The sequence below is a fragment of the Rosa chinensis genome, chromosome 6 (genome assembly GCF_002994745.2).
Source record: "Rosa chinensis cultivar Old Blush chromosome 6, RchiOBHm-V2, whole genome shotgun sequence".
In the NCBI taxonomy this organism is placed as follows: Eukaryota; Viridiplantae; Streptophyta; class Magnoliopsida; order Rosales; family Rosaceae; genus Rosa; species Rosa chinensis.
In genome coordinates, this window is record NC_037093.1 from 32,791,967 (window position 1) to 32,810,175 (window position 18,209).

The 18,209-nt window shown below is 35.8% G+C and overlaps 2 protein-coding genes across 2 annotated transcripts; one reads left to right on the forward strand and one right to left on the reverse strand.

The window, feature by feature from the left end:
* Positions 1 to 3,991: 3,991 nt before the first annotated feature.
* LOC112171202 lies at positions 3,992 to 5,178 on the forward strand. The gene is made up of 4 exons (XM_024308418.2): positions 3,992 to 4,212; positions 4,351 to 4,443; positions 4,529 to 4,627; positions 4,826 to 5,178. The coding sequence occupies exons 1-4, from the start codon at positions 3,994 to 3,996 to the stop codon at positions 5,168 to 5,170; spliced, it is 756 nt and encodes a 251-aa protein (XP_024164186.2). The 5' UTR covers positions 3,992 to 3,993; the 3' UTR covers positions 5,171 to 5,178.
* A 2,218-nt stretch (positions 5,179 to 7,396) lies between these two features.
* On the reverse strand, positions 7,397 to 9,715 carry LOC112168902 (GDSL esterase/lipase At1g29670). Its single transcript, XM_024305837.2, has 5 exons — positions 9,250 to 9,715; positions 8,419 to 8,652; positions 8,077 to 8,326; positions 7,925 to 7,972; positions 7,397 to 7,785 (listed from the first exon to the last, which is right to left on the reverse strand). The coding sequence occupies exons 1-5, from the start codon at positions 9,655 to 9,657 to the stop codon at positions 7,598 to 7,600; spliced, it is 1,128 nt and encodes a 375-aa protein (XP_024161605.1). The 5' UTR covers positions 9,658 to 9,715; the 3' UTR covers positions 7,397 to 7,597.
* Positions 9,716 to 18,209: the final 8,494 nt, after the last annotated feature.

Here is an 18,209-nt window from a genome sequence, read left to right on the forward strand (position 1 = left end):
TGTTTTAGGTTGTATGTGTGTTGTAATTTCTGTTAAACTAAATCTGCTGTTTTGTAGCTACCTCTATCAGGTTTTGAAGAAAACAAAAATGCTGGAAATATGAACTCATCTGTCACCAACCCGATTTCCATTCCAATTTGCCCCTCTGTTTTATCAAATTTATGATGAGAAAAATTATGCCCGAAACTTCAAATTAAGTTCATCTGAAGTAGCTTCAAAAGTTCAAATTTTGTGTTCTTAACTTCTTATGCTTTGTTTCTCCTTCTTCCCACTTCTCTTTCTTTCCTCTTTTTCTTCTTTTCTTTTCCTTCGATCGTTCATATTAGTATCTCAAACTGATGATAACCCAGCAGACCATAAATTGCTAAAACTCATTCATCCAAAGCCATCTTCTATTATCATTCAATTTCTTATCTCAAACTGCTATTATTTCTCACAAATTTTGATTTGTGACTTTGAATCCCAATTTGATTAAAAAGAGAAAAAAAAAACTCAGATATTCAGATAGGAGATTGATGTTGAAAAGGGTCATGGATTCTCCAATGGGTTACAGTGTGTTGTTTGAATCTTAAATTGGCTTGAAAAGCAACAAGAAAGTTTCATCTTCACTCTGTAATTAATCTATTAACGTATGAGAGAGAGAGAGAGAGAGGAACAGACTTATTGGCTTTTTAAAAGGAAACTAAGCATTACCGCAAGATCTCATTAATGAAATCTAATGGTAACAATTAGACGTCCGCTTTTTTCTTTGGTTCACATACGTCCTCCTCAGATCAGCCCACTATATATATATATATATATATATATATATATATATATAGGGAGAGAGAGAGAGAGAGAGAGATCTTATCCAGAGCTAAGGTCCGCTTTGAAATTAAAGTGTGAACTTCGAGTTTTTGGTCTCTTTTCGGTCGCATATTCACATCTCGACCGTTCAGTTTTTAGGTACTAGTGTATAGATCGTCTCTGCAAATTTTCAGCCAAATTGATGATCGTTAAGGCATTGATTACTGCCTTAAAGCTAGTACGGTTCAGCTTAACAGATTCAGTCCGTCGATTGGTTTAAGCGAGTTAGATAACATAACGATCATCAATTTGGCTGAAAATTTGCAGAGATGATCTATACACTAGTACCTAAAAACTGAACGGTCGAGATGCAGATATGAGACCGAAAAGCGACCCAAAACTCGAAGTTCACACTTTAATTTCAGAGCGGAACTCCGCTCTGGATAAAATCTGTATATATATATAAAATGTGTGTGATAGACTTGTTCATGTCTCGATTGCCTTACTTTGTTTTAGTAACTTCAGTACTTGATTTTTATTTATTGGTTTTATTATTTAAGAGGAGTGACTTATTTAGACAAGCTGAGGAGATCTCACCAAAACCCCCAAAATGAAAGGTTCTGTGAATCGAGTCTGAAAGATTACTAGCTCGAGGTAGACGATTTGAGGTCTGGAATTTTTCAAAAGCCTAGAATTTGGGGCTTTTTCGCTGATGCACTCTTGCTGGAGGCGGCGCTGCTTCACGGTGCAGGAAAAGCAGTCGGAGAATATGTGCATCGGAGAATGTGTACGCCAGAGCCGAAAAGAATTTGTAATCGTCTAAACGCCAGAGTAGGGTTTTGAGCGGTTTCTGAGTTTTGAAATCGTGAAACTGTAAGATGAAGAAGATTTACAGTCGGGCTAGTGTTATTGTGTTAGTTTTTTGCTAGGAAACTGCCAGTGGCAGTTTTTGTAATTATTCATATTTTTAGTGTCAGGTTATAAAGAGGTGACCTTAATTATCATGGGAGAATTTGTGTTACCTGAATTATCATATGACAATCTAAAATGTCCTCTTTTATCATTTTCCCATGTTATTTCTTTTCAATCTCAAATCAACTCTGATTGACCTTCCATTTTACATGTGTTTTTCTTAAGGTTGTATCATTGCATAGAGATTGTGTCGAAAGTCTTAATTTCCGAAATTAAGTCCTAGAGTAGAATAGGATTACGTTTTAATTAGTTTGTATTTCTTATAGGAACCTCCAAGTTTGACAAAGTTGTTCTTCGACAAGTGCAGCCGTGAAGTGGAGCTAACGTAGAGATAGTTAGCATTGGAATTAAGATAGGGGTCTAGCTTTAGCAGATGAATGCCACGACAATGTAGACCACAGAACTGAATTCAGATGATTAAGGCTTATGTTTGAAGCACAAGTACTATTCTCTCATATAATGTTGTATTGTTGTATTCCATGTGAAATAGAAAGCACATGCCCTGGACAGATTAACAAATTAATGCAATCTTATTTTTCTTTTGATAAATATATTTCTTGTATCTAGGAGTCATCTCCTGTTATTAATATTTTCTAAGAAAGTAATGGGAATCCTTATATGAGAAGTGAGAAACCTTGATAGCCAATCTAGGAGTCATCTCCTGTTATTAACATTTTTATTTGAGAAGTGAGAAACCTTGATAGCAAATCATTTCTATCTGACATAAATGAGATCTTGGACTACATAATATGTAAATCTTGTAACTCTTGTGTTATCATTCTTTATGTAGAATACATCCAGTTGTAAGAGTGGAGAATTCATTACCTATTGATCCTTAAATTACCTTTTGTGCAGGAAAGAGTCTGGAGCATTTCCAAAATTTAGCTCAAGTAGTTCAAGATATTAAGGTAATCATTTTGTTTTGTGTACTCAGAATTTTTTTAGCTTCCATTTTAGTCTTACAATCAGTTACTTTATTTGATGATAGGATCTATATTAACCTTCTATAAAGCTGAAAAATTAATGATTGGAATCCTTAATAAAGGGAGATAGTATATAATTGTGGAGGAGTTCTGTAGATGGGTTTACACATGTCTAAATGAGCATATAATGAAATATCTAATGGTGTTGGGTATTATGTGTTAGGGGTGTATATATATAGCTAGATTGATAAGTAAAGAAGGTGTTGGCTGAGGAAGAGTAACTGGGTCTGCTTACAAAGACTCAGTTTAAGTAAAGCTGGATCAGAATTTATAAAGAGTAAAAGTCAAACAAGTTGAGAACAATACTATAGGAAAGAATTGAGTTAAAGATGCCCTGGGAATCGAGTTAGAGATTACTTATTGCTTTTTGTTTATCTCATGCACTACTCAAAAAAAAAAAAGGCTTTCTAACGGAACCTGGTGCATAAAATGCAGGTTAGCCGACAATTCGATCCTCAAACAGGGCCCCAAAATTAGTCAGTGTCATCACCAGGTGAGTTATATTCTCTTATTTTTTATATGTATAATATATACTCTGCTAATTTGTATGTGTGTTGATAATATATAAGAGTTTGATTATGCACAAGAACCCTAGATGCATTCCCGGCGTGTGCGTAGGCTAGCGTAGATGCAAGATGAACTTGATGTTCCTGATATGCCTACCTCTAATAGAACTACCCAAAGGGCTATTGCTAGTACCATTATCCAAAGGCCTACTGTTGGTAAGTTAGACTCTGACCATTTTGAATTAGGTTATATATATATATATTCTTTATGGGTCTAAAACAACTACTGCAATCTTAAGTTATTTCAACCCATGACTTGATTCCCAAAAAAAAAAAAAATAGAAATCATAAGTTAAAATTACATTGATTATAACAGGTGACTCAATGAATGCACACGTTCAGTGCCAAACTACTAACCAACCATCAATAAATGCTACAACTGAAGGGTTGAATGATGCTAGGACATCAGTCGATATCCAAGGATCTACTACAGGTACTCATTGTGTTGCTTTGTTGTATTTAAAATTTATTAATTATACATGTACTTCACTAATTAAATTTTTAACAGAAGGTCCAGAAAAAAAAGTGCGTGGAAAGACAAGAGGTTTAAATGCTGATAAGGTGCATGAGGAGCTTGGTACTAAAATACCTGTGAATAAATGTGAGTGGTTTTTTTTTCCTAAATAATTTTCTTATTTTATTATATAATTATAGTAAAGTATTTTGTCTAACATTAAATTATTTATATGCAGACTAAGTACGACATTGACATGTCTCTACCTTGGGTTAAGAGATATGTGAATAAATCTTTTGGAATAGTGTTTACTAACTTCCGTTATAAGCTGAAGAAGCATTTTGAGCAATTCTCAACAAAAGAGGAAGCATTAGAAAATAAACACAAAGATGTTAAAACTGAAGAAGAATGGGCTTTTCTGTGCACTTATTTTTCTAGTGAAGATTTTCAGGTACGTACAAGATTGTTTGTTTATTCTTTTTATTTACACTAATTTTGTTAATAATTTCTACATTTCAGTTTGCTTTTTAATGATAAGAACATAAAATTACAATTCCAAAATAATCATTTGATATGTTATACTTTCCAGATTGTTTCAGAGAAAAATTCTATTAATAGGTCACGTTTGAAATATCACCATAAAGCAGGGTCAAAGTCTTTTATGTCGCATCAAGAACAGATTGTAAGTTATCTATATAATTTTATTAATTAATATATTGTAACTATTATACATGTCTTAACAACATTTTTTTTGTTTAATGCAATAGGCTGCACAATCAGGGGAGATGCTAGGTGCAATTGAACGCTTTGAAATGGAGTACAAAAGCATTCAAAAAGGTTGGGACTTGGGAGCGAAAGAATTATGGGTAAGTGACCTATTGATGTATATAATATAACTTGAATTATAGATGTATAACTATATATGCATATTCATATGTAGATATATATTATATAAAAAACAATTACATAGATTAAGATGATGAATATACCTATAGATTACAAGAGATTATTTTGATTTACTAGGAACTAAGCATACACTTAAATGTATTTTCTTTTATTTGCAGGATCAAATGGTTAAGATGCGAACTGAGACAACCCTTCCTGATGGGACTCGAACTATGAATGATGATGAAATATGTGCAAAGGTTCTTGGAGTAAAATCAGGCTACATCAAGGGTTGTGGTTTTGGCCCTAGGCCTCCACCATCTAGCACTTCTCGATCGTCACTAGATGAAATGTCTGAGAAGAATAAAGAGTTAGAAGATAAACTTGAAGAGACCCAAGATACTATAAAGGCTCAACAAGAAAACATTGATGCACAAAACGTGCTGATCCAAGAATTGCAGGAGCAAGGCAAAAAGTTTGAGCAGTTCATGGCAACCTTTATGAACCAACAAGCATCAAGTTAGTTATGCGTATCTAGGATTAACTAAAACAAGTTAATTGATTTTTGGATCATTTTTAGTTCAGTATTGACTTTAGACTATTCCAATTAGTAGTTATGGTAGACAACATAATGAATTATTATTTTGTTTATTGTTTAACTAGTTTTGAATAAGAATCCTCTTTTTAGAATAAAATAATATGTATCGCTGGCAGGTCGTATTGTAATAAGAAGACAACTGCAACAAAAATAAATTTCCTCGCTATAGATTAAAATCAATAACGACAAAAATAAATTTTCTCACTGTAGACTGTAGATCCTACACTGACGGAAAACACATTCCTCGTTGAGTATCTTTATCGAGAAAACTTTTTCTTCTTGAAAAAGATACATATTACGATGAAACAAAATTTCCTCGCTGAAATCAGTTTATAGAGAGGAAAAACTTCCTCGCCCAAAGCAATTTATAACGACGAAAATATTTTTGTCCCAAAAACTGTAGTCCATACACCGACGAAAAACACATTCCTCATTGTTGAGTATCTTTATCGAGAAAACCTTTTCTCATTGAAAAGATACATTTTATGAAGAAACAAAATTTCCTCGCTGAAAACATTTTATAGCGAAGAAAAACTTGGTCGCCCAAAGCTATTTATAACAACGAAAATATTTTCGTCCCAAAAACTGTAGTTCCAACGCCGATGGAAAACATATTCCTCATTGTTAAGTATCTTTAACGAGAAAACTTTTTCTCGCTGAAAGAATAGATGGTACAATGAAACAAAATATCCTCGCTAAAAAAAGTTTACAGCGAGAAAAAGCTTCCTCACCCAAAGCTTATAACGACGAAAATTCGTCGCAGAAAAAGTAGTTTAAATATTTTATTTATTTACATTTTTTAATTTTAGTTATCATTGGCGAGGAAATAATTAGTTTCGCGACGAAATCTAGTATGTCGGAAAATATATTTAACGACTATTTTCTAATCGTTGAACTTTTTTAATGAGAAAAAAGTATGGGTTTGAGTGAGGAAAGAAATTGTCGCTATAGAATAACAGCGAGACAAATAGATTTCATCACCGAAAGGGTTTGGCGAGGACATTGTTTTTTCGTCGCTGAACCTTTTCTTGACGAGCATTCTCCGACGAATTGAAGACGAAAAGAATTTCCTCGCGGAAGTACTTCCGCGACGAAATGTCTGTTTTTAGCGAGGAATTTGTTTCTCGCAAATGAGGTTTTTTGTTGTAGTGTCTTGGGAAAACCTTTTAAAATAATTGGTGGTTGATTTTATTAAACTTAGTGAATTATGGTTTGTTTGCGATGTTTGATTGATAACATTCTTGTTTGATATTTTGTGACTTAAATGTGACCATCGACTACATATCTAAATGCCTGGCTATCTATCTATGTTCTTCATTACATTGTCATTCATCAAACATTGATGCATATGAGTAATGGCATATTATTATCTTTCATCATGACATGTTGAAGGATTGATAGATGGGAACTGAAATAGATCTTGATTATGTTATGCAAAAGATGAATGGATATGAAAACTATGGAACTTGTGGAAATAACTTTTCTGTAGTGGAGTTTACGTCATGGGGCATTCAAGATCTATGATCAGCTTCGGTTTCAAAACGACGATTTCGGGTATGTCCAAGTTTCGGGTTTGAAGACCATGAGTAAACAAGATGACTAACAAAATGGTATGAGGGATTGAATTGTTATGGGTATTAAATATCATTGAAGACCATGAGTAAACAAGATGACTAACAAAATGGTATGAGGGATAGAATTGTTATGGGTATTAAATCATATATTCGAAACATCTACAGTCACCCCCGGTTGGTAAAATATACGATATTGGACGTGTAGGCTCTCTTGTTTTGGTATATGCACTAACGAGTAATTAAGTGGATTCATTTGACATGCATCAATTGCATAATTATTTAAAAAATATTGTTTGATAACATAATTGTATTTCACTTAATTTGACTTCGAGCAAGTTTGGGATTACTGTAACTTAATAAAAATAATAAAAATATAAAAAAACTGTTGCTGCTATGTTGTAACTGTATATAGTTCTTATTGATCTAAAGTAAATATATATATATATATATATATATCGTTAATGATATATAGTTCTTATTTGATCAAAAGTAAAAAGAAATAGACCTATTCATTATACAGCAAAGTACGTAGAGGTAATGGAGACCCTCTTTTGGTACTACTCCAGATACACTAGAGATACATAGAGTGCACGTCGGTGCTAAGCTTCCAATTCAAATATAAAAAATTTATTGTAATTAGACAAAACTAAAAATATAGGCCAATGCTAGGTTTTGAACCTCTAGCTCCAACTGTGTGGCAATTACAGCAAGAAAAGTACAAAACTAGATTACATATATAAGCTGTTACAAACTAGAGGGGAAATAATTAAGAAGAATGATTAAATTTGAAGCTGGGCAAGTTGGCTGACATTGATTGGGTAAGCCTCGTCCTGTTGAGTAGAAGCATATGCTTTGGTTGCTATTTGAACATTTACAGCTTCTGTTGGATGTAACCCATCAAAATACATATAAGCCGTCCTATCGTCACATGCCTTCCCGCCTCTATCGCATGATATTCCAATTCCACCTGCATATGCATATGACGATGACGATCACCACGACAACGATTGAGATAATGAAAGAAAACAAAATTTACAGTAAAATAGGATCCCGGCATTTTTTGCCTTAATTTGTTTAAGGGGGAAAAAAAACTGAAAGGTAAGCACCTTGAGAGAGGGAAACTGTACAACAAGGGTTGTGTATGTCTTTAAAGCCTGCAATGAATATAAGGCAACACAAGACATAAATTAGAATACATAATATGTACATATGCATCAAAATTTTAAAGAACTAATACTAGTACTGATACTAAAAGTACCTGTAGTGGAAGGAGGAGAATAAGTGAGATTAGATATAATGTTATATTGGTCAACCAAAACGAAATTGAAGTCGGATAAGTGAGTTTTGAGAGAGTCGAGCAATGTCTTCAAGTGAGCGTTGTAGAGCTGAGCTGCGTAATTCAGAGCTGATGGGGTGCCAATATGATTTGGCCTGTTAATCACAGGACTGTAGCCTAATGGCATTAGCGACGTTAACACGAATTTACGACCTCCCAAAATGTACAATTCCTGCAACAACAACAAGATAACAAAGTCTAAATTTATCTTCGATTGTTTCGATCATTTGATACATGTCTGTATGTAAATGTACTTAGTTATACCTGGAGTTTCTGAGCTAGAGAGTCGATGAGATTTGCAGTGAAGGTTTCAATACTGATTTGGAGGTACAATTTCCTAAGGAAATAGTTGAGCATGTAATCATTCCCACCAACTCCTACAACAATCAAGTAGCTTGGTAGAGATTGAGAGCTATTGCACCCTAGCTCTGCTTCTAACTCTGCCAGTGTCACAACCTCGAAGTCCTTAACTTGTTGACTCAAGCTCGTTGCATTACCCTGAAATTTATTTCAGGATTTTAGACCTGTCAGACATTTCACAAGTATACATATTTGAATGGAAATCGAGCAGGTTAAAACTAACTAGTTTAAATTTTTTTCGTGGAAAATTAAAGAAACTTGATGTGATACAAATCTAAGCTAGCTAGTGAGACACGATAATTGTTTATAACAAAATTAGTGAAACTAATTAGTTTTTATGAATATATATATAGATCATAATTCTGTCATATGGATGTATGCTATTTATCTGCTTGCTCACCATGCAGGCATGCATGTGATGGTTGAACACAAGCAAGCACTGGCTTCATGTGAAAACCGTCAATATTCATCTCCATATTAACATATATGGTTCGGAAAATTCACCAAGTACAAGTTATTTATTAACAAGAAGAAAGCTAGATTAGTTGGGATAGTAGAGGGAGGTAGAAGAAGAAGAAAAAGATCGAAGAAGCGCTTGATTTGAGAAGAGAAACCAAAACCGTGTTTTGAAATGAACCTAGCTATAGCTTAATTAAAAGGAACATACAGGGATGAAGACAAAAATCGTGTTATGAGCTGATGATGACTGAAAATGAGGTGTTTTGAAATACGTACCAGAACTAATCCTGTATCATCTAAGATACCAGTAGAGCCAGAGGCATGGTTGACACCATGAACAATTTTACTTCCTTTAGTGGAGGGGTCTTGAAATGGTGGAATGAAAGGAAGCTTAAGCTGATCACCGAGGAGATCAATAACATTTTTACCATTTGTGAATCTCCCAGTAGTTCCATTTGGGAAGTCGATTCCATACGGCAAGTAATCGGCTTTTGACTCGGTTTCCAGGAAGTTATTGTTGCCATTGTCCACCAGAGAGCTTCCGAACACAAACATCCCTTGGATCGTATTCCCACTACCATGTTGTTTGAAGCTACATTTAACAGTGCTTGCGGAAGCTGAAGATACAGAAGCAAATATCAGAGAGAGATACAAATACACCAGTTTTGAAGCTTCTTTTGTCATATTGACTCAGAAGAAGAAGAAGTTTGTTGGAGGAATAATAATGGAAATATATGCATGAATGATCAAATACATGATATTTATAAGAATCAAGTCTAAAACAATGAAACCCAATCTGAACAACCTTAGCACGTAATTGCGTAATGATCATAAGCTTTGATTTTTCAAAAGATATAGCGTAAGCTTTGATTTTTCAACTGACATTTATAAGAATCAGGTCTAAAACAATGCAACCCAATCTGAACAACCTTAGCACGTAATTGCGTAATGATCATAAGCTTTGATTTTTCAACTGATATTTATAAGAATCAGGTCTAAAACAATGCAACCCAATCTGAACAACCTTAGCACGTAATTGCGTAATGATCATAAGCTTTGATTTTTTAAAAGATATAGCATCAGCTTTGATTTTTCAAATGATATTTATAAGAATCAGGTCTAAAACAATATTGCAACCCAATCTGTAAGGTTGTTGCGCCTAATTTTATTTTTCAACAGATATAGGATAAGCTTTGATTTTTCAAAAGATATAGAGAAGACCTTTTTTTTTGTTTTTTATTTTTATTTTTTTGAGTACAAACAATTAATTGCACCGTGTACAGACACTTTTGATAGGAGAAGAAACTGGAGCCTTCCCTGGTTTGTAGCAAAGTTTTAATGAGATACATGATAAGAAGTTCATGAAATTTTCAACTTAGATTTTTAAACAAAACGACCAGTGATATTTCTTATGGAAAATTGTAACTATTTTGATTTTTTAAAAGATATAGCAAGGACCTTTTTTTTGTTTTTTGTTTTTTTTTGGTACAAACAATAAATTAATTAATTGCATCGCATATAGACACTTTTGATACGAGAAGAAACTGGAGCCTTTTTTTTTTTTTTTTTCGAGAGTAATAGTCAACCATTTTATTAATAATAACCATAAGAAAAATTACAACTTATAGATGTAGAAACTACATAAAAAATAAAATAGCAAAAGAAATACTGGATGCAATAAAACATTGGAAATAAAACCTAGCAAGGGTACGAAGGGATGCAATTAAGCTTTTGATGAGGCACTAGACAAAGTCCGGGCTATGTAAAACGGTACCAATAGTATGGTACGTCGACCATACTTCCACGCAAAGAAATACGTCGAATAGAGGGTAACCTTCTATCAAGGTAACCGGCAGTAGTGTGACCGACCTTGCCTACCCCACGCAAAATAATACGTCAAGTAGAGAGCAATCTTCTACCTAAGTTGCCGCAATTCCAATTCCAAAGTGTAGCAGAAAACAGAGTCCCGAAAAAGTCTCCTGGATCCCAAATGCGGATCCAAACAGAATACAAGGCCCAAACAAAGGCCCATAATGAATGGCCCAAACAAAAAGAAGCCCAGATCCATAGTTGGGCACCCAAACCTGCCCTGGCCTCCCCTGTTCCGCCATCACTCGCCGAAGAAATCCGGACCCAGTTCTGGCCACTTGATTCAATGCGCTGCCACCTTCCCTACCAGACTTGGGGCGGTTTCTATGAAGGACCAGAAGTAGGTTGTTTCTCAACCCGACCCAACCCCCTCCGATCAAAGCTGCAAGGAAGCGAACCCCAAAGCCAAGCCCAGATTCCGGCCATCGATCTGCCATCCTCCCCCCACCTGTAATCATGGTAAGCAACGACCCGACGTAAGCCTCTCACCTAGCTGCATCTCCACCAGACCCGATCTGTCTAGCAAATCCAATTTTAGCCTTGCCCGACACCATGACGCATGCAGATGACTTGGATCCCAAACCCTCCAGTCACCCGCAGCCACCGATCCAATAGAGCAGTGAACCAAGGACAAGCTCAATCCCCTGTGCGTGGCAATCAGAGGAAGAGAGAGTGCCGCCGGATCAACCCGATTGGTGAATATTGACGTCTTGGAGATAAAAGGAAAAAAGGAGGGTATGGCCTCGACCGTACACGCCAACTGCGACACTATGGCCGAAAATTTGCTCCATCGGAGATGGAAGGAAGTATAGAAACGCCAACCCATGGGCGGCCTCTCACAAACCCTAGCAGAGCTCTGCTAGGTCAGTTTAATATATATTTCTCTCAAGTTAGATATCAACTGGAGCCTTTTCTGGTTTTTAGCCAAGTTTTAATGAGATACATGATAAGACGTTCATGAAATTTTCAACTTAGATTTTTAAACAAAACAACTAGCGATATTTCTTATGGAAAATTGTAGCTATTTTGATTTTTCAAAAGATATAGCCGAAGACCTTTTTTTTTTTTTTAGTACAAACAATTAATTGCACCATGTACAGACACTTTTGATATGAGAAGAAACTGGAGCCTTTCCTGGTTTGTAGCAAATTTTTAATGAGATACATGATAAGAAGTTCATGAAATTTTCAACTTAGATTTTTAAACAAAACGACCCGTGATATTTCTTATGGAAAATTGTAACTATTTTGATTTTTTAAAAGATATAGCAAAGACCTTTTTTTTGTTTTTTGTTTTTTTTTTGGTACAAACAATTAATTAATTAATTAATTGTATCGTGTATAGACACTTTTGATACGAGAAGAAACCAGAGCCTTTTCTGGTTTTTAGCAAAGTTTTAATGACATACATGATAAGACGTTCATGAAATTTTCAACTTAGATTTTTAAACAAAACAACCAGTGATATTTCTTATGGAAAATTGTAGCTATTTTGATTTTTCAAAAGATTCAGCTGAAGACCTTTTTTTTTTTTTGAGTACAAACAATTAATTGCACCGCGTACAGACACTTTTGATACAGGAAGAAATTGAAGCCTTTTTTGGTTTGTAGCGAAGCTTTAATGAGATAAATGACAAGAAGTTCATGAAATTTTCTACTTAGATTTTTAAACAAAACAACCAGTGATATTTCTTAATGAAAATTGTAGCTATTTTGATTTTTTAAAAGATATAGCGAAGACCTTTTTTTTTTTTTAGTACAAACAATTAATTGCACCACGTAAAGACACTTTTGATACCAAAAGAAGATGGAGCCTTTTCTGGTTTGTAGCAGAGCTTTAATGAGACACATGATAAGAAGTTCACGAAATTTTCAACTTAGATTTTTAAACAAAACGACTAGCGATATTTCTTATGGAAAATTGTAGCTATTTTTATTTTTCAAAAGATATAGCAAAGTGTAAAAGTAAAATGGGGAAATTCATCTACTCATTTCATTAGATAATCCTTTTATATAAGGGTGAGGATTGCAATGGTAATAGCAATTACAATAATGACAATAATGGATGATTGAGCTGTAACCGCTAATTCCCTCTTCGTCAGTTACTTTGACGAAGGTACATAACGTGTTTTTCCTTTAACACTCAAGGTTTTTAGTGAGGCAACAATTCATGCACCATTTCGTCGTTGACTTGGTACAAGGGGACGCACTGGGCTAACAAGTTCACTGAGAATGCAATGTCTGGTCGAGTGCACTGGGCTAGGTACAATAATGCGCCTATTGCACTTAGATAGGTAATTTCAACTCCCAACACCTCTTTGTCATCTTCGTTTGGACGAAATTGATCTTTCCTTGCATCCAAACTTCGACCAATCATGGGAGTGCTAGCAGGATGCGCTTTGGCCATGTTAAATCGTCTGAGCATTTTTTGGACATAAGCAGACTGGTGGATTAGTATTCCACAAACTCAGTGTTCTAGTTCAATGCCTAGACAAAATCGAGTTTTCCCAAGATCCTTCATCTCAAATTCGGATTTCAAGTAGCTCGCGGTTTCTCTTATTTCATCAAGAGTACCTATTATGTCCATATCATCGAGATATATAGCTACAATTGCAAATCCGGAACTTGTTTTCTTTATGAATACGCAAGGACATAATTCATCGCTCTTATATCCCTTCCCAATCAAGTAGTCACTTAGACGGGTATACCACATCCGCCCGGATTGTTTCAATCTGTAAAGTGAGCGTTTCAACCTAATTGCAAAAGCACTCCGTGGTTTAGAGTAACTTGACTTGGGTAATGTAAAGCCATCAGGCACTTTCTTATATATCTCTAAATCAAGATCCCCATAGAGATATGCAGTAACCACATCCATGAGCTACATTTCCAGTCCTTCGGAAACTACCAAGCTAACTAAGTAGCGAAATGTTATAACGTCCATTACGGGAGAGTATGTCTCCTCATAGTCAATTCCTGGGAGTTGTGAGAAACCTTGCACCACAAGGCAAGCCATGTACCTCAAGACTTCATTCTTCTCATTACGCTTTCTGATAAAAACCCATTTATGTCTTACAAGCTTTACACTTGGTGGAGTTAGCACTACTGGACCAAATACTAGTCTCTTTGCCAGAAAATCTAATTCTGCTTGGATTGCTTCTTTCCATTTAGTCCAATCTACTCTTTGTTGACATTCTGCAACAAAGTGTGGTTCGATATCATTGTGCTCTATGATTTCTTGAGCAACAGTGTACGCAAATACATCATCAATGTGTATGGATGATCTTTCCATCAACTTATACACACTCTCATAATCGATTGAGATTTGTCTTTTCTCTGGAATCATTTCAAACATTGGAGCATCCTCCAGTATTGATTCATGGACATAACTATAATCAGAGACAATCTCATGAGAGGGATTCTCTACATTGATTATTAATGGATCGGTTTGTGCCTTACTCACCCTCTTCCTCCTTGGGTGAGTGTCAGTCGAACCAAGTGGCCTCCCCCTCTTCCTTTGGGGAGCCACGGCCTCAACCACACCTCCACTAAGTGTGGTTGCAGCACCTCTATCTGCGGCATCGTGCCCCCTTTGGGGATTTCTAATCTTGCAGGCATATTTGCAGTTGGTATATGTGATCTCGTCACTTTTGTGATAACAGTAAATGCATCAGGCATCAAATCTGCTATGTTCTGAAGATTGATTATTCTTTTCACTTCACTTTCACATTGTGAAGTGTGGGATCAAAATGAGACAGAGTGGGGACAAACCAGGACAATTCCTGTCGTCCCCTTGGAAAATCCTTTTTCTAATCTCCCCCTAACGATGGAAAGACTGTCTCATCAAAGTGACAATCCGCAAATCTAGTGGTAAAGAGATCGCCTGTCAAGGGTTCCAAATAGCGGATAATGGTTGGAAATTCGTATCCAACATAAATACCTAATCGTCTCTGAGGACCCATTTTGGTGCACTGTGGGGGTGCAATAGGCACATATACTACGCAACTAAATATGCGTAAGTGTGAAATGTCAGGCTCATATCCAGTTATCAACTGGTCCTCAGAAATGGATGGTTAGCAATGGGTCTGAAATGAATAAGTAAAGCTGCGTACAATATTGCATAACCCCAGGCAGATATAGACAGGTTGGTTCGCATAACTAGTACCCTAGCCACCATCTGTAGCCTTTTGATGGTGGCTTCTGCGAGACCATTTTGTGTATGCATATGGGGTACAGGATGCTGTACATCTATGCCGATAGACATGCAATAATCATCAATTGCTTTTGATGTAAACTCTCCAGCATTATCAAGCCTTATAGACTTGATAGGGTGATCAGCCCTTAAAAGTATAATCAGTGCTAGGAGTTTTGCAAATGCAGCATTTCTTGTAGACAATAATGCGATATGTGACCAGCGTGTCGAAGCATCCACCAGAACCATAAAGTGCTTGAATGGTCCGCATTCTGGATGGATAGGTCCACAGATATCTCTTTGTATCCTTTGTAAGAATGAAATGTTTTGTTTTGTATCGTTAGCATAGGAAGGTTTTGATCCTGCTTTTGCTAAAGAGCAGGCTTTGCAAAACGAGTGATGTGCCTTTGAAATAGTCAATGAGGCATAATGGGAGGGAGGTAGTGCTTCTGGTACTTCAGAAGGCAATGGCTGCATTTGAGCAGTACTAAGACCGATACCTTGTAGTGTGGCGGATTTTTGTCCCATTTTATTTTTCACTCGAAAGAAGGGATGTCCATGTGAGTTCTTTAAAATACGGATCATCATGTCACGACCAGGGTGCCTTAGGCGGTCATGTCAAAGCCTGTATGAGTTAGTGTCCCATATTTCATTGATGGTGATAGCATAGGACTCAATGATGCAAATAGTAGTGAAGTACAGTCCACTAGATTGACTCATTAGTTTCTCTAAAATGCGTTTCCTTCCACATTCATTAGAGGTAATATAAAGGTATTCGGTTCTATTCTCACAGTGGGTTTCTATATGGTAACCGTTGGCACGAATATCTTTGAAACGTAACAAAGTTTGATTAGCTTTTGGTGCATACAGAGCATCTGTGACTTTAAACATTGTGCCGTTAGGTAGCAAAAAATTGGCAGTTCCTCGCCCTTTAATTACTTGTTATGATCCAATCATCGTAGTCACATTGGAATTATAGGCTATTAATTCAATGAATAATTGCCTATTCCTTAATATAGTGTGGGTAGTCCCACTATCAACTAAGCACTCAAGTTCTCCTCGATTCATTCCTACAAGTAAATAGGAGGTATTATTAAATAATTTGAAAAAATATATCTCATATTCTTTAGTGTATTTCGATTTAGGTAGAATGATAATCTTTTCATTCTAATAATTTTTCTTGATTTTTCTAGATGTATTGCTTTACATCTTTATAGTGGTATTTCGAACCATATATATATGTATAGTAAATAAAATCGAATAAATTCAATGCTTCAAAATAAAATCCGAAATTTATTAATAAACCAACGATAATTAAATCAAGGTCTTGTTCAGAAATCTAATTCATCAAACCATTATTTAAATGAACTTTAAGACCAAGCAATAGTCTAATTAAAAAGGAAAAAAAAAAAAAGAGGCATTATGTGAGACCCAAAATTTTCAGTTAAATATTTTGTAATTCAATGTTTGTTTAATTATATGAAATATGAATTGTGGGCGTGATTCGTATGTCGTTGTATGAGAAATTTGGTTTCGAATGATTTTATTTTCAAAACGAACATTATTTAAGGGGGTCACTAAATAATGAAGAAGTTATCGTGCTTGGAAAAGTTTCCATAGTAGGGTTTCTATTTTTTGGTGCAGCCGACTCTCTCTCTCTCTCCCGAAACCGAGCCCAAAACAGAGCAAGGATTCTCCGGCTTTGTTCTCCCTCCTCTGGCCACCAATCCACAACAAAATTCTTCCCATTCTTTCGTCTCGTCCTTTCTCAGCTTCCAGTGGCAGCCTTACGCCGCAGAACGGCCTGTAGCGGTGGCGGGAAGCTTCGTTCTATTTGAGGCCGTTTTGAAGTCGATCCCGATTTCTTCTAGCTCCGGCCACCAAAACTCAAGTTTCTTGGCTTGTTGAACTCACCTCAACTTGATGAACAAGCACGAAGAAGGACCGGACCTGAAGCGATCGATTTCACGTTAAACAGAGCCTCATCGGAAAACTAGAAAATTACGGCCAAACCGGACTGTTTTAGGTAATTTCGACCACTTCCACTCATTTTCTGACTTCGTGCTAGTTATGAAAGTTTCTCAGATCGATGAAACGAGTATGATTAGCCTATCCCCGACGCCGTTGGCGGCGGCTCTGCCTCTAACTCCGGCTGCCTTTTCCGGCCACTTCTGGTAACCCCAAGGGTAGTTTCTGCCCATTTTTATGTTCTACATGTTGATACGATCATTTCGATATATAGCAGTAAATTTTGGAGATCGTATGATTAAGTTATGAATTTTATGATTTCGATCGATTCCGATCGTTCGATTTGTGATCTGTGAAGATTGGACCGTCCGGTAGACTTGTAGTTTTAATAGAATGATCGTAGGACTGTCCCGATGACTTTGTGTGGTCACGGGTGAAGATCCGATCATTGGATCTTCGTATAAGTGTGTTTTATGAATTGTGCGCTAAGTTAAATATCGTATTTGATTAGGTGATTGACGGATTGAGTTGGCGGACAATTGTGAACCGTATTTTAAGCTGTTAAGAAGATGCAGCGGGATTAGAGGTGAGTAAATCTCACATGGTTCATTACAAACCGAATTTCCTTTTTGCACAATTAATTGCTATGCATGAAAAATGGTTTTAAGGAATGAGTTTTAAAGTATATAAAAAATGAATTTCTTGGTTTTTACTCCATGTGAACTATAGTTGGTATTAGTGATAGGAGCATTTTTATGCAACATTTTAATAATTATTTCCTCATATTTTTCTTAGTTATTTCCTTTACTTAATCATTTTTAATTTAGTTTCTATTTTTTAGGTACATTGGAATAAATGACAAGAAAATGAGCTGAAATGAAGAAATTGATTTTTCCTGGTCCGACTAGGAATCCCAGTCAACGCAGGAATCCTGATGAGGCTAGGAAACCTGAAGGCATTAGGAGACCACATGGCTTGAAGATGACGTGGGAGATATTATGGGAGATTAAATCAGATTTTTGCATGGGAAATGATGGAGATAATTAATGTGAAAATCAAGGAGATTATGTTGAGAAAATCTTGGGAGTTTCATGGGATTGTGCAACAAGAAAAAACTCAAAATAAGTCCAGATTCTTTCCTTAATTCCCTTAAGATATGTTGGCTGAAATTAGAGAATAAAATCTGCAATTTTAATGTGAAAATCAAGAGA